Source organism: Heteronotia binoei, chromosome 7 (genome assembly GCF_032191835.1).
Source record: "Heteronotia binoei isolate CCM8104 ecotype False Entrance Well chromosome 7, APGP_CSIRO_Hbin_v1, whole genome shotgun sequence".
NCBI classification, from domain to species: Eukaryota; Metazoa; Chordata; class Lepidosauria; order Squamata; family Gekkonidae; genus Heteronotia; species Heteronotia binoei.
The window spans coordinates 25772557-25788010 of NC_083229.1; the positions used below are offsets into that span (position 1 = coordinate 25772557).

General features: G+C 45.1%; 1 protein-coding gene across 2 annotated transcripts in view; it reads right to left on the reverse strand.

The window, feature by feature from the left end:
• DEPTOR (DEP domain containing MTOR interacting protein) overlaps positions 1-15454 on the reverse strand; it is a 93887-nt gene that overhangs the window by 38194 nt on the left and 40239 nt on the right. For both annotated transcript variants that reach the window (XM_060243266.1, XM_060243268.1), the window contains exon 4: positions 3007-3185. In XM_060243266.1, coding sequence (XP_060099249.1) covers positions 3007-3185 — 179 coding nt within the window. The remainder of the gene's footprint in view (positions 1-3006; positions 3186-15454) is intronic.

Below are 15454 nucleotides of genomic sequence, written 5' to 3' on the forward strand. Positions count from 1 at the left end.
TCATCTACACTTACCCCCCAGGAAGCTGGGTACTCACTTTACCGACCTCAGAAGGATGGAAGGCTAAGTCAACCTTGAGCCGGCCACCTGAACCCAGCTTCCACTGGGATTGAACTCAGGTTGTGAGTAGAGAGCTTGGACTGCGGTACTGTAGCTTTACCACTCTGCGCCACTGGAAGAACTTACAAGTCCAAGAATTTACAGGACTCTTAATACAGGGCCTACTATATGCTCCAGCAGGATGGGCTACATCAGGAGTGTGTGGCCTAATGTGCAAAGGAGTTCCTGCTACAAAAACGCCATGTATGCATGTAATGGAATAGTCTGCTCCTCCCCTACTATCTGTGATTTAGTTTGGTCCTACTGAGTGGAGCTCTTGTTTCAGTTTCTAGTTTTGTATGTCAGCTGAAGATGTTGGTAGTTGGAGTTGTCTCCTTGCAAATAAATGGACTGAGATTTTGAGCCTGCTTGGTGTAGTGGTTAAGTGCGTGGACCTTTATCTGGGAGAGCCGGGTTTGATTCCCCACTTCTCCACTTGCACCTGCTGGAATGGCCTTGGGTCAGCCATAGCCCTCGTAGGAGTTGTCCTTGAAAGGGCAGCTTCTGGGAGAGCTTTCTCAGCCCCACCCAACTCACAGGGTGTCTGTTGTGGGGGAAGAAGATAAAGGAGATTGTAAGCTGCTCTGAGACTCTGATTCAGAGAGAAGAGCGGGGTATAAATCTACGGTCTTCTTCTTTGCTGAATGGACTTGAGAAGAGGTGTCTGAGTGAGTACTCTAACCTGGGAACCCACAGCCAAAGGGGGACGTTATAGTCCTCATCTACAAGCACATTTGCACATTACTTTTCAAAGGGGTTTTGAATATGCCTTCAATAAACTTCTGTGCATGCACAGAAATGCTAATGTTAACCACACCAGATCCCCTGCCTTAGGGGATAAGAATAGCACTGACCATTCGCTCTTCTAGTGGCCAAGGACTTCTTGGTTCTTTCACAGAGCCTGTGCATTACTATGCAGATGTGCCTTAAACATCCACTCATTCAAAATACTCTGGAAAGTGGGACCTTGAACTAATCTGCACAGCCAGGGTCTTGAGAAAGTCTTGACTGATTTTGCAACAAACCGTTGCAAGATCAGGCCTTGTGCGTCAGAGCTTATCTCTTCACACCTTCAGTCCACAGTTAGAAGTCTTCTAGGAACTCAGCAAGTCGATCTGCTCAGCTGTCTGCGCACCCTCCTCCGGCAAACAGCTAGGGCTCCACAAATAAGGAAGTACAGGAAAGTGATCTCGCAGCGCTTTTCCAAGAACATCTGCTCATATTGCAATGAGGTACTGGATAGGGTTGCCAATCCCCAGGTGGGTAAACCGGAAACTGCAGTGTACTGATTAGTAACAACTAGAGTAAACCACTGAGTACCTAGAATCATAGAGTTGGAAGGGACCTCCAGGGTCATCTAGTCCAACCCCCTGCACGATGCAGGAAACTCACAAACATCTCCCCCTAAATTCACAGGATCCTCATTGCTGTCAGATGGACATCTAGCCTCTGTTTAAAAACCTCCAAGGAAGGAGAACCCACCATCTCCTGAGGAAGCTTGTTCCATTGAGGAACCGCTCTAACTGTCAGAAAGTTCTTCCTAATGTTGAGCTGGAAACTCTTTTGAGTTAATTTCAACCCACTGGTTCTGGTCCTACCTTCTGGAGCCACAGAAAACAATTCTACACCATCCTCTAGATGACAGCCCTTCAAGTACTCGAAGATGGTGATCATATCACCTCTCAGCCGCCTCCTCTCCAGGCTAAACATCCCCAGCTCCTTCAAACTTTCCTCATAGGACTTGGTCTCCAGACCCCTCACCATCTTCGTCGTCCTCCTCTGGACTCGTTCCAGCCCTGTATGCTCTTGGAGGACTGGCTACATCAGGGCATGTGGACTAATATACAAAGGAGTTCCTGTTACAAAAAAAAGCCCTGCTTCTCCCAGTAGCAAATCTCTACAACTTATGTTGGGTGTGTTTCCTGGCTGTCTGAAGGGCTGGGAATGCAATGCAGGTGATCCACATGCACACAAGCAGTCTGAATGCTCCTTGTGTGTGGGGGGGGGGCAGTGCCTGTCCCAGCAGCAGCGCAGGGTGTGTGTGAATGCCCGGGCACACATCAAACAATACTGTTTTTTTCAAAGCCGGGCTATTGCTGGGCAAATTCCTTGTGTGATTGCACCCACCGTCTCAAACAGGGGCCAACCAGCTGCCCTGGAAGGCCAACAAACAAGCCAAGGGGTGGAGGACAATGTTCCCACTAAGCTGCAGAGTCTTGTGAGCAAAAATTCCACTTTGTGAGCTACTGGCATTAAAGTTGTGAGCTACTGCATAAATTAAGTGTGCTCTGGGGTCATTTTTCCTGAGCTAAGACAAAAAAGTGTGAGCTGGAGGCTAAAAATTTGTGAGCCAGCTCACGCTAACTCATCTTAAAGGGAACATTGGTGGAGGCCAATGTTCCCACTAAGCTGCAGACTCTTGTGAGCAAAAATCTACTTTGTGGACTACTGGTATTAAAGTTGTGAGCTATTGCATAAATTAGTGTGCTCTGGGTTCATCTTTCCTGAGCTAAGACAAAAATGTGTGAGCTAGAGGCTAAAAATCTGTGAACTAGCTCACGCTAACTCAGCTTAGAGGGAACATTGGTTGAGGCCAATGTTCCCACTAAGCTGCAGACTCTTGTGAGCAAAAATCTACTTTGTGGACTACTGGTATTAAAGTTGTGAGCTACTGCATAAATTAGTGTGCTCTGGGGTCATGTTTCCTGAGCTAAGACAAAAATGTGTGAGCTAGAGGCTAAAAATCTGTGAGCTAACTCAGCTTAGAGGGAACACTGGTGGAAGCTTTCCCCTGATGTTGCCTCCTGGCACCAGCAACCATACGCTCTTTTTTTCATTTAGAATTTAGAACAGTGACGGGATTGATATTCAAACGTGCCACCTCCTTGGGCAGAACTAAGTCCTCACCATGCTGTATAATTCCATGCTCCAGCAGCCGGCGGCCAAGTTGTTCGGCTTCAGACCGCATAGTAGTCTCTCCTTCCTGTATCAGCCAATCGATCAGCTGAGAGGCCACAAAAGTGCGTTCATGCTTTATGCCTTCCTCTTCTCTGGCTTGTAAAAGAGCATTTTCAGTACTCATCAGTCTGCAATGAGAGTGGGGTGGGGGGAGAAGGAAGAAACCCACACAGATGTTAAGCCGGAAAAAAACCACTCAAGTTTCTAACACTGCATCCCTTCTACATTAAGCTGGGGATGTACCAAGTGCATAAATGACCTGAGTTCTTGCTTTGGGGGAACACTGGCATTAGGAACATAGGTCAAGGAGTGTGTGATTGAAGAGACAGGTTCCCAGAATGGGGAAGGACCAGGGGTGGAATTCTAGCAGGCGCTCCTTTGCATATTAAGCCCACACACCCCTGATGTAGCCAATCCTCCAAGAGCTTACAAAAAAGAGCCTTGTAAGCTCTTGGAGGATTGGCTACGTCAGGGGTGTGTGGCCTAACCTGCAAAGCAGCTCCTGCTAGAATTCCACCTCAGGGAAGGACTATAGCTCAGCGTCTGAGCACACGTTTTGCATCTAGTTTGATCCTCAGCACCTCCAGACAGAAGGAACTCGGGGCATGTTATTTCAACAAATAAATTGTCCCAAACTCATCTGACAAGTCTCCTTTTTAAAGTGCCCTTACAACAGCGTTAGGAAGCAAGAAACAACGATGAACCCTCTAACGGCAATGGTTCCAATGGAATCTCAGAGGGAACAGCTACATATACCGCATGTTTCTCAAGGTCCACGTGATCAGACTTGCTTTGGGAATTCTCCACTGTGAACTCAATTCCAAGGAAGGCGGCAGCTGGTTTTGATGGGGGCCAAAATGTGTGAGATGGCTTATACTGCCTTTGCACACTGTTGTCTTAATCTGAAATGGTCCCAGAAGTATTTGCCCTGTCAGGGACTTCACGTGTAGGGGGTATGTCGTCACACTGTGGCCTTCCAGGGCCTCATAAGCCCTTCTGGAGAGGAGGCTGAGAGGTGATATGATCACCATCAAGTACTTGAAGGGCTGTCATCTAAAGGACTGGATGGAATTGTTTTCTGTGGCCGCAAAAGTTAGGACCAGAACCAACGGGTTGAAATTAAATCAGAAGAGTTTCCGGCTCAATATTAGGAAGAACTTCCTGACCGTTAGAGCGATTCCTCAGTGGAACAGGCTTCCTTGGGAGGTGGTGGGCTCTCCTTCGTTGGAGGTTTTTTTTTTTTAATTTCAATTTTATTGTTAAAAAAAAATGTTACAAACAAGAACTTAAATAACGCTTATACAAAAGTTATATCAAAGTTGGGTTTTACAAAAAAGAAGCATAGATCAATCAATTACAGAAGAATAAAGTTCAACAATTCAGGAGGCAATATTTCTTCTACAGAGGCAATTGAGTTCACATATTCAAGATATGGAAACCATTTTTCGATAAAGTTATTGTTATAGTTCGGTGTTTCCATGATTAAAAGCTGTGTGGACAATTTATCTTGCACAATAAGCTCCCTGACTTTCGCAAACCATTCATCCATAGTAGGAAGATTAGGTTTTTTCCACTTCTGAGCTACTAAAATTTTACCTGCCAGTATCAAGTAAGCAATAAGCTCTTTGCGTTGAGGAGTGGAAAAACTATCTGGCCAGAGATTTAAAAGTACTGATTCTGGTGTTAAAGGTACCATACAGCCAACTATTTCAGATATTTTCGCTATCAACCGAGCCCAATACTTTTGAATTTCAGGGCATAGCCACCAACAATGAAGAAAGTTGCCCTCCTTACCGCACCCTTTCCAACATTCTGTGTTATTATTAAGTTTACTTCGAAATTTTTTTAAAGGAGTCAAATACTAACGTGAAAGGAGTTTAAATTGTTGCGTATGAATATTTATAGCTCTGCTCTTTAAAAGGGGTGAGTTCCAAATCTGAACCCAGTCGTCTTCAGTAAATTGTGTATCGCAGTCTCCTTGCCATGCATTTTGCTGTGAGGTAGGTAGCAGCCATATTTTATCCATCAAAATTGTATAAATTATTGAAATAATGCCTTTCAAATTTGTTCTTCCTGATTTTAGCACTTTTTCAAAGTTATTCAGTTGTTTAGTTTTATAAATTAGTGGAATTACATGGTGAAAAGCCTGATGGATTTGATAGTATTGGAACCATGAAATAGTAATATGGTGTTTCTCCTCTAGTTGTTCCCTAGTTCCTAATTTACCTGCAATTGCTAGGTCATTTAACCTATATAAGCCCTTTTTTCTCCATTCCCCAAAAGTTAAAGAGGCTTTTCCTGCGACAAACCAGGTTTGCCCCAGAAATGCCATCATTGGAGAGGTTGGAGGGGCCAACTGGCCTCTTACTTTATCCCACAGTTCTAAGGTAAATTTCAAATACGGGTTATGTACCTCCTGCCATCGTTGGAGGTTTTTAAACAGAGGCTAGATGGCCAACTGACAGCAATGAAGATCCTGTGAATTTAGGGGGAGGTGTTTGTGAGTTTCCTGCATTGTGCAGGGGGTTGGACTCGATGACCCTGGAGGTCCCTTCCAACTCTATGATTTTATAAGCTTGGGAAAACAGCATGGTGAGGAGGCAAAAGCCCTAATATACCACAATCCTGATCCAAACTGTGCCCATGTGTACCACTGAATTGTAGACATCCATGGATTCTGGGCCTAGCATGTTGAGTCGAGGCCCTCCATGGCCTCAGTTGCAATCTCCTAAGGATCTGATGATCAGTGGCTACCTATTCAGAGTTTTTATGTAATACAACCTCAAGAAACTTAGGGATAACAGGATTACATAAACCACAGATCTGCAAGGACTTGTGGTGGTGATCTCATTTCCCACTGTTTCCCGTACCCTACTATTACTTCTTTTCCGTCCCTGGCAACCCTCATAGCCTCTCTCCTTTTCCTGCTTCCTTCTCTCCTTCCCACTTACCAACTAACTTGCCTTAATGTGCCTGCTGTTCTTCAGCTTCCCCTCCTTCCCTCTCTGGCAGCCTCTCTCTGGGGAAGTTTAATGGTGGCTGCTGGTGCTGCTGACCAGGTAAGGTCATCAGGCTTATGTTGAAAAAAACATGGAAACTTTGGGGGTGGATCTGGGAGAGGGCAGGGTTTGGGGAGGGAAGGGGTCTCAGCATGGTACAATGCCACAGAGTCCATCCTTCCAAGCTGCCGTTTTCTCCAAGGGGGGCTGATCTCTGCCAGCTGGAGATCAGTTGTAAAAGTGGCTGATCTCCAGGCTCCACCTGGATGCTGGCAACCCTATGTAACATGCTGACTGCTAGGCCAGGCTCCACCCCCAAAGCTCCAAGAATTTCCCAACCCAGAATCAGCAATTCTAGTCCTGTTCTGTCAGCGGATACGACAGGGGAGGGGACCTTTTCCAAGGCTTTTTTGGCATTCAAGTTCACATCTACTGCCCCATCTTCCTATGGGTTTGCTTTACAAAAACCAAGGATTAGAAGCCATCAATATTATTGTGGTGCATAGCAGGGCAGACTTCAAAATTGCCACGGAGAGTTCAGTGGGCATTCTTTTTGTTAAAGCTACAGGTGTTTCTATTATTTTTTAGAGTTTTAATCCCCCAATAGATATAAATATATTTATATTAGATTCCCCCCCCCCTTAAACCAGTGACTTCAGGTTTGTAGAAAAGTTCCCCTTATCTATTCCTAGCTCCCTTTTGTGGATCTATTGATGATATCCTCTACGCACGGTTTGGAATTAGATAAATAATGATTAACTCCTTAGTTATAAGTCCCAATGTGGGCCTCTGCCAGTCGTTTCAATGAGAAATAACTTGAGACTGAGTTTGCCTGGTTAATAATCTAGGCAAGCAATAGTTCAAAGACTCAGGTCTTCTTTTGTAGCACGAACTCCAGTTTGCATATTAGGCCACACCCTCGTTATGTAGCCAATCCTCCAAGAGCTTACAGGGCTCTTAGTACAGGGTCTAATGTAAGCTCCAGGAGGACTGGCTATGTCACAGGGGTGTGGCCTAATATGCAAAGGAATTCCTGCTACAAAAAAAGCCTTGCAAAGACCCATTAATAACCTCCAGCAGTTCAATTAACTCTCCTTATAATAGTACCAGTCCTTTGGCTCAGGACAAAATGAAGCTGGATCCAAAGACATGATTTCAAAAGGGAAGACGACAAAGACCACCACCCTACCTGTGGTGTAGCTTCTGCAAGCCCTTGTAAAGATGAAAATAGCTAGCTTTCGACTACCGCTTTGGTATGAACAGCCCTTTGGTGTGGATGCTTTTAGTTATGCCCCTTTCTCTCTAGTTTAGAGATTAAAAATCCCCCAAACATTAGCTAAGTCTTTTCAAAGCAGCTGTGGTGTGAAAAATTGGTTACACCGGATCTGTAGATGCTGAGTGGGAATTCTTTGTTAATTGTTCTTTGATGAGTCTATAAATAATGGGCCTGGCAGATTGGAGTGGCAGGGAGAGCTCTGTGTCTGCAAAAGGGAAGCCAGTGACTGAAAGGGACAGAAACACGAAAGGAATCTGGATCGCTGTCAAGTAAAGGAGGAGGTGGCAGCGGCAGGGAGGGCTTTGCAACCTGATTTTTCGCATCATAAAGCCAGCAGAATACAGGGTTGCAGGCACTGCCTGACAACGGGATAGAGGGCTGAGGAAGGAACAGTGTTCCAGGAGAATTTTTTTTTAAAAAAAAAAAAAGCCTTGTCGACTTACAGGAAGCTTTTACCACAGAGTTTCTGGCATTTCCTAGAACTACCCTTTGTCACTTCTGGCAGCTCTAGGAATCACCAAGAATTCTATGGTAAAAAGTTTCTGTAAGTAGACAAGGGCTTATTTTTTCTTCAAATTTGCTCTTGCTAATTTTTCAGCAGCAGTGAGCAACAGGATCTGTGGGCAGGGCATCCCCTACCTTCACTGAGGGCTTTGCAGCCTTAGTCACATAGCTCAGGTTCAGGAACAGTACCAAGGCCCCACTGAGTTGGCTTTGTACCTCTTTAAATGTCATAGCTCCTCCCAAAGACCTTTGCTGGGAGTTCCCTTAAGAGATGTCTTTGCAAAACTAGTGTGACGATTGAACCAGTTTCAGCTTGCAGTGTGGCCACTCTTTTATTTGCTGAACGTATTTACATGCAGCACGCTCTATAAAAATCTCTGAAAGTGGTTTGCAAACATCATAATTACAAAACAAACAAAAAACGGCATAACAATAAAACCAAGTTCCATAAAACAGCAATCCTGCCCTGAAAGTTATAATAAAAGACCAGAAGCGGGAATGAATAGTTAGCATACTTTAAAATGGTGGTAGTAATTTTTTTTTAAAAAAACAGGAGTTTAAAAGACTCCTACAGAAACAGATGCAGAAAAAAGGTATCACAAAGATCAATCAAAAGAACAAATTTAGACAAAACAAGCAGCAATCCAAAAAACAACTCAACAAACAGAAAATTCTTGATTAAACAAGAAACATTACATTTACAGTGGGGCTGCTAATGTCCAGTTGGAGGCGGGGAATTTTTCAGATTGTAGTCCCTCCCCTGCTGCTTCAGGGTCATCAGAACATGGGGAGGGGGAGGAAAAATGTCTGCTGGGCACTCCATTATACTCTATGGAGACCAATTCCCATAGGGTAGAGGTGTCAAACATGCAGCTCGTGGGTCAGATCAGGCCCCCGGAGGGCTCCTATCAGGCCTGTGAACAAGTCTGCTTCCTTCTCCCTCTCTCTTGCTTCTTTCTGTATCGCAGCTTGCTTTGCCAGGATTTCCCAATCGCACAGGAGCTACAGAGCAAAGCCTCTATTTTCTCCATTGGCTGAGGCTCCTCCCTTGGGGAGGAGGAGGTGGGAGAGCTTGCTTTGATACTGACCACGATATTACAAGAATGCTAATACTTTAAAACATGCTTAATTTAAAAAATAATATTTAATTCTGTTTGTCTGTGTCCTTTATAAAGTTTATATCTCTGCTACCTGGCTTTACATTTCATGACACACATGGCCCGGCTGAACAAGGTCCCGTTTATGTCAGATCTGGCCCTCACAACAGAAGAGTTTGACACTCCTGCCATAGGGTATAATGCCTCTCCACAGGGTATAATGGAGAATTGATCTGTGGATATCTAGGGCTTTGGGGGCTGTTTTTTGAGGCACCAGATTTTCAGCATAGCATTTGGTACCTCTCCTCAAAACATTCCCCAAGTTTCAAAAAGATTGGACCAGGAGTTCAATTCTGTGAGCCCCAAAAGACTGTGCCCCTATTCTTCATTATTTCCAAACGGAGGGAAGGCATTTAACAGGTGATTGGGTCAGTTTGGGGACAAAGCTGAACCAGGATTAAAGGTCTTCTGTAGAATTGGCCTAACTGTGATTGCCAGAACTCCCTTCAGAGTTCAATTGTGCTTGTCACACCTTTGCCCCCAGGCTTCATCCCCAAAAGTCCCCAGATATTTCTTGAGTCAGACTTGGCAACCCTAATTTACAGAAAGCTACAGAACAGGCTCTCCATAATTGATTGGTTACAACTAGGGCCACACTGGCCACTGGCTGGAGATTTGGCAGGGGTGGGGGTTGGGGTGGGGTAGGGTAGGGTTGCCAGATCTGTGCTGGAAAATTCCTGGAGATTTGGGGATCTAGCCTGAGGAGTACAGAGGCCTCAGTGGGATACACTGCTAGAGTGCACCCTCCAAAGCTTCAGTTTTCTCCAGGGGAACTGGTCCCTGCAGACTGGAGAGGAGATGTAATGCCTGGAGATCCCCAAGCCCCACCTGGAGGTTGGCATCCTTAGCTACAACAGAGAAGCTCCTGCCTTGGGTGGACATCTGTTTCTACCTCAAAGGCTCTACCTCTAATAGCGCTTTTTATGCAGAAAAGGCCCAGCAGAAACTCATTTGCCTATCAGGACACACCCCCTGACATCACCATTGTTTCACACAGGGCTTTTTTTGTAGAAAAAGCCCAGCAGAAATGAATTTGCTTATTAGGCCACTCCGCCTAGTGCCAAGCCAGCCAGAACTGCGTTCCTGCTCAAAAAAAGACCTGGTCTCTAAAAAAGATCATGATAATTGTGTGCCCCAAAATACATGAAGAAGATGCGTATACCCAGGAAGTGGGGCATTAAGCAGATTTTGCAGTACACTTTTGTGTTCGTTGCAAGAAAGCCACAGAACAAACTGGCCTGCTGCTAATTCCTAAATGGTGACACTAAAAAGAGGGTGGAGAGGAACTACTCAAATCAATTGTGTTTCTATTCTGCTGAGTTACATCCCCAAATGAACTCCAAAACTCAAATTCAATAGAGCCATTTTCAAACTTAATTGATACCCTGCCTTTCTCTCCTGTGGGGACCCAAAAGGGCTTACATGGTTCTCCTCTCCTCCACTTTGCATTCACAACAACCCTGTGAGGTAGGTTAGACTGAGTGTGTGTGACTGGCCAGAAGTCATCCAGCAAGTTTCCATGGCATGTCTGGGGATTCAAACAGGGGTCTCCCAGATCCTGTTCCAGCCCTCTAACCATTACACATTGCCTCACTAATGATCCAGAAATTTTGCATCGTTATTCCTGACTTCCTCTGTTGGTTCAGTACTTGAGCGTCTCACTGTATAACTCTACGGATTCACCCCTTGTGCTGTTTCTGAAAGTCCCAAGTTCCTCAAGAGCCAGATTTTGGGGAGCTCAATGTGGTATACTGGAAGGAGGCAGGAAAATGTTCCATGGATGGAAGCATTTGCATCAGTGGAAAATTACTGCTGGATCCAACCCAAGAAGTGCATTAGAATTCTCAAAATGTTACACTGCTGAAACCGGGAAAGGTATGTAATACAACATGATAGCTGGTATAAACATTCAGGACGCTTAAGAGGCCAAGCAGCAGCTCTTGAACTAGGGTTGCCAAGTCCCCCCCTGGCCACCGATGGGGGAGGAAGAGTTGCCAGGTCCAGGTTGAGAACCTCCTGGAGATTTGGGGGTGGAGCCTGGAGAGGACAGGGACCTCAGTGGGGTTCAATGCCACAGGGCCCCCGCTCCAAAGCAGCCATTTTCTCCAGGGGAACTGATCTCTGTAATCTGGAGATGAGCTGTTAATTCTGGGGAATCCCCAGGTCTCACCTGGAGGCTGACATCCCTAGGTCTCACAGGCTGGCATCCCTACTGAACTTTGTGAACTGTATCATTCTGGGCTCCATGCAGTTAATGGTAGTTTTGAGCAAGGGTCATTTCGTGGGAAAAGAGGTGCCGGAGCTCATTAGCACAACTCATTTGCATATATGGACATATGAAGCTGCTTTCTACTGAATCAGACCCTCAGTCCATCAAGGTCAGTATTGTCTACTCAGACTGGCTGCAGCTCTCCAGGGTCTCAAGCTGAGGTTTTTCACGCCTACTTGTCTGGACCCTTTTCAGTTGGAGATGTTGGGGACTGAACCTGGGACCTTTTGCTTACCAAGCAGATGCTCTACCACCGAGCCACCGTCCCTCCCCATATGCCACACCCCCCCACATCACCGGAAGGTGTACTAAATTATATCAGCTCAGCATCTACCTTAAAATGCTTTTTGAATTATAATTATCATCAGGGCTTTTTTTTTTTTGCTTATTAGCCCTCACGCCTGACACCAAGTCAGCCGGAACTGCATTCCTGTGTATTCCTGCTTTAAAAAAACCCCTGATTGTCATAATAAAACCTTACTCCCATCATAGTTTTTAAATTACTTTCTCCTGTGTGGCCACAGAGGCATGATGATTTCCATCAGTCTGCTTTGTATGTTTTGGTTATTTTCCCATTTTTTGTGGGGAAGAATAGAGTTCAGCAAAATTCTCACAGGGGGTTTGAACAATGGAGGCCAGAAGCAAGATTTTTTTTGGGGGGGGGGGATGAGTATTTTTTTGGGGGGGGGGTAAGAAAGAATGAGCAAAATAAAACTTAAGAGGTTTTGGAGCTTTGCTCCTGCGAGCGCTTACCTAAAAAATGAGGCCTGGTTTTGAGTATTCCCTCCATGTTAAAAAAATCCTATTGCACGCAGAATAGCAGCCTTACAGGGGACAAAGTTGGCCATACTTTTCTTCTAATGTGGAAGGATTTTTTTGTTCTTCTTCTTTCCTGTATCTTGCATTTTGAATGAAAAAACTATTGGCTACATAATGCATTGGATTTCAAAACTGGATGTTTTCAAGTTACATATCACCAGGGCTTTTTTTCTGGAGAAAGGTGCTGGAACTCTCAAGAGGAAAATGAAGCAGAAACACACAGGTGCCCCTCGTGAACTTTTAAGCTTTTTTTTTTAAATTTTGTTTCCATGAAGTGGTTCTAGAACTCTGTTCAGCTGTGTTTCCCCAGGGAAAAAAAAAAACCCTCTGCATATCACTATGCCAAGGTGAGACGTTCTTAGGGCTGTACAACTTTTGTGAGAAATCCATGAGCAGATATACAACATATATCAATGGGGAAAAACTGCTGGAATGGTAGAGTTGCCAGCCCCCAGGTGGAGCCTGGAGACCTCCTGGAATTACAACTGATTTCTGGACTACAGAGATCAGTTCCCCTGGAGAAAATGTCTGCTTCTGAAAGTGGACTCTGTAGCATCATACCCCGCTGAGGTCCCTCCCCTCTCCAAACTCTGCCTAACCCAAGCTTCACCCCAAATCTCCAGAAACTTTTCAACCCAGAGTTGGCAACCCTAACTGGAATGTTTATTTGGATAAAGATATATGGGGAGGAGGCTGTTAACCCTCCACTCATGCCATTTCTCTAGCAGAAATCCTCCTGAAATCCATATTATGTTTATATTTTTCTACAGCCAGGCTAAAAGTAGCTGGTGGGCGGGATTTCTGTCAGATACTGGAACAAGGGAAAGGGTGATACTCTGTCTCCTCCATCTCCTAAGCCAGTGTGGTATAGTAGTTGAGGGCAGCAGACTTTAAGCTGGAGAACCAGGTCTGATTCCCTACTCCTCTGCACGAAGTTTACTTGGTGACCTTCACTCAGTTACAACTCTCAGAACTCTCTCAGCTCCTCCTGCCTCACAAGGTGCCTGTTGTGGGGAGAGGAAGGGAAGGTGATTATAAGCTGCTTTGAGACTCTAGTGTACAGAGAAGCAGGGTATAAAGACCTACTGTTCTTTTTTAATCTAAATTACACTTCCTGTAGCTGGTTTTTTAACATTAGAAATACATTGGCAGATCTGTGATCTGATCTCCCAGATTATGTGGTCAAGCTACAGATATTATTTGAAAAAATGCCCTAAGAACCAATTCTCACTTGGCTTTTCAGGTGCTCAAGAACTAGCTATGAATGCCTTGCAACAATTTTGATGACCTCATGCACATTTGAATACCTGCAACTCTCAGCAAAAAAACACTGTGACGGCTGATTGGAAAATATCCATTATGGATTTTGGGGCTTTGGCTGCAAAAAAGTGGCACAAATAGAGGGTATTTGAGCTATACACTAGGTATAGAGGTAGGCAGACACAATTACTTTAAAATGCCTCATTTTGCAGGGAAAACAAAGCAAACTTTGCCAAGTTGACTCATTTTTACTCAAGTATTCATGTATGCATGAAAGCTCTTCCAATGCTAGGAAGAAGCAACTAAAACTGAAGAAGGTGCCCACAGAATTCCTACTGATGTAAAATTGCTGACTTTGTATTGATTTGAGCGGAAACAGCAAGAGACTGGCTTACATGTCAAATCCAGGAAGCTGTATATCAAAAACATGCTGCTTGTGTGATTAAAAACTGTTCTGCAGCAAGAAGAAAATAATTGATCTGAAACTGAACTTCAGATTCGTCTGGGGAGAAAAATCCCACTGTTCTTTCCAATAAAAATAGATGTTCGCTCTTTTTGATAATGCTTTTATTATTAACTCGGAGACTGTGGGTTTCTTTTAATTTAGTCCACACAGAAATTTAAGTTGAACAAAAAGAAAAAGGGATACTCAAATACAACCAAAAAACAGATGGAATATCTAGACAGGATTCTCCTCGCCCCCCCCCCCCCCAAAGTCTTGATGAGTGCAGGATGCCAGGCCTAACTCAAGAAATATCTGGGGACTTGGGTGGAGCCAAGACCAAGGGTGTGACAAGCACAATTGAATTCCGAAGGGAGATCTGGCCATCACATTTAAAGGGACCACGCTCCTTTTAAATGCCTTCCCTTCATTTGGAATAATTTAATTTACGATTTATACCCCACCCTATCCTGCAAGCGGGCTCAGGGTGGCTTACAACATTAAGACATTACAATAACAATAGATAAAGCATATCAAATTAAACACAACAAATTTAAGATATCACTTAAATATAATACATACAGATTAAAATAAGAAAACCATAACTCCAACAATGGTACAGCCTGAGGCCATAGTTCAGCAGTTGGTACAACTTCAGCTAATTAACACCACTTAGCACAGCTTCAGGTCATTGACACCACTTAAGGCTGTGACTCAGACCCTTGACCGAGCTCAAGCACATGGTGCTGGGGGAAGGTATCAGAGGACGTCTGGTAGATTAAAAGCTTGGTGGAAGAGCTCCATTTTACAGGCCCTGCGAAACTTAGGTAAGTCCCGAAAGGCTTGGATCTCCAATGGGAGCTCATTCCACCAGGTAGGGGCCTGGACTGAAAAGGCCCTGGACCTCGTTGAGGCCAACCTGGCATCCTTAGGACCAGGGATCACAAGAAGATGTTGTGTAGATGATCTCAAAGCCCGGGGGGGGGGGGCACGTTAGTATGGGGAGAGGCAGTCCCGAAGATATGCAGGCCCCAGGCCACGTAGGGCCTTAAAGGTAAGGACCAGCACCTTGAAATGGATCCAGTACTCGATGGGGAGCTAATGCAGTTCATGCAGCACTGGCTGCATTCACCCCCATATAGGCCTTAATGCTAACAACCGGGCTGCTGCATTCTGCACCCGCTGGAGTTTCCGGAGCGGAGTCAAGGGAAGCCCCGCGTAGAGAGAGTTAAAATAATCTAATCTGGAGGTGACTATTGCGTTGCGTCAGAGCCAACTGAAGTTAAATCCATCTAAGTCAGAAATCCTGTGTCTGGTTCGGGGAGGGGGGGCAGAGAGTGGGATCAGGCTCCCACCCTTCGATCACTCAATCACTGCGGCTAAATCACGGCGTGCCAGATAGGGGGCCAGCTGCCGGGCCTGCCTAAGATGGAAAAAGGCGGTCCTTGCAGTGGTGGCAACCTGGGCCTCCATAGATAAGGCGGCATCCAGGACTACCCCCAAAGCTCTTCACCTGTCGATGGCACTAATGGAGTGCCATTGAAGGGTGGGAGCCTGATACCACTCTCTGCCCCCCACCCCCCGCTGAACCAGACACAGGATTTCTGTCTTAGATGGATTAAACTTCAGTTGGCTCTGATGCAACCAACCAGCCATGGTTTGCAACGCCTC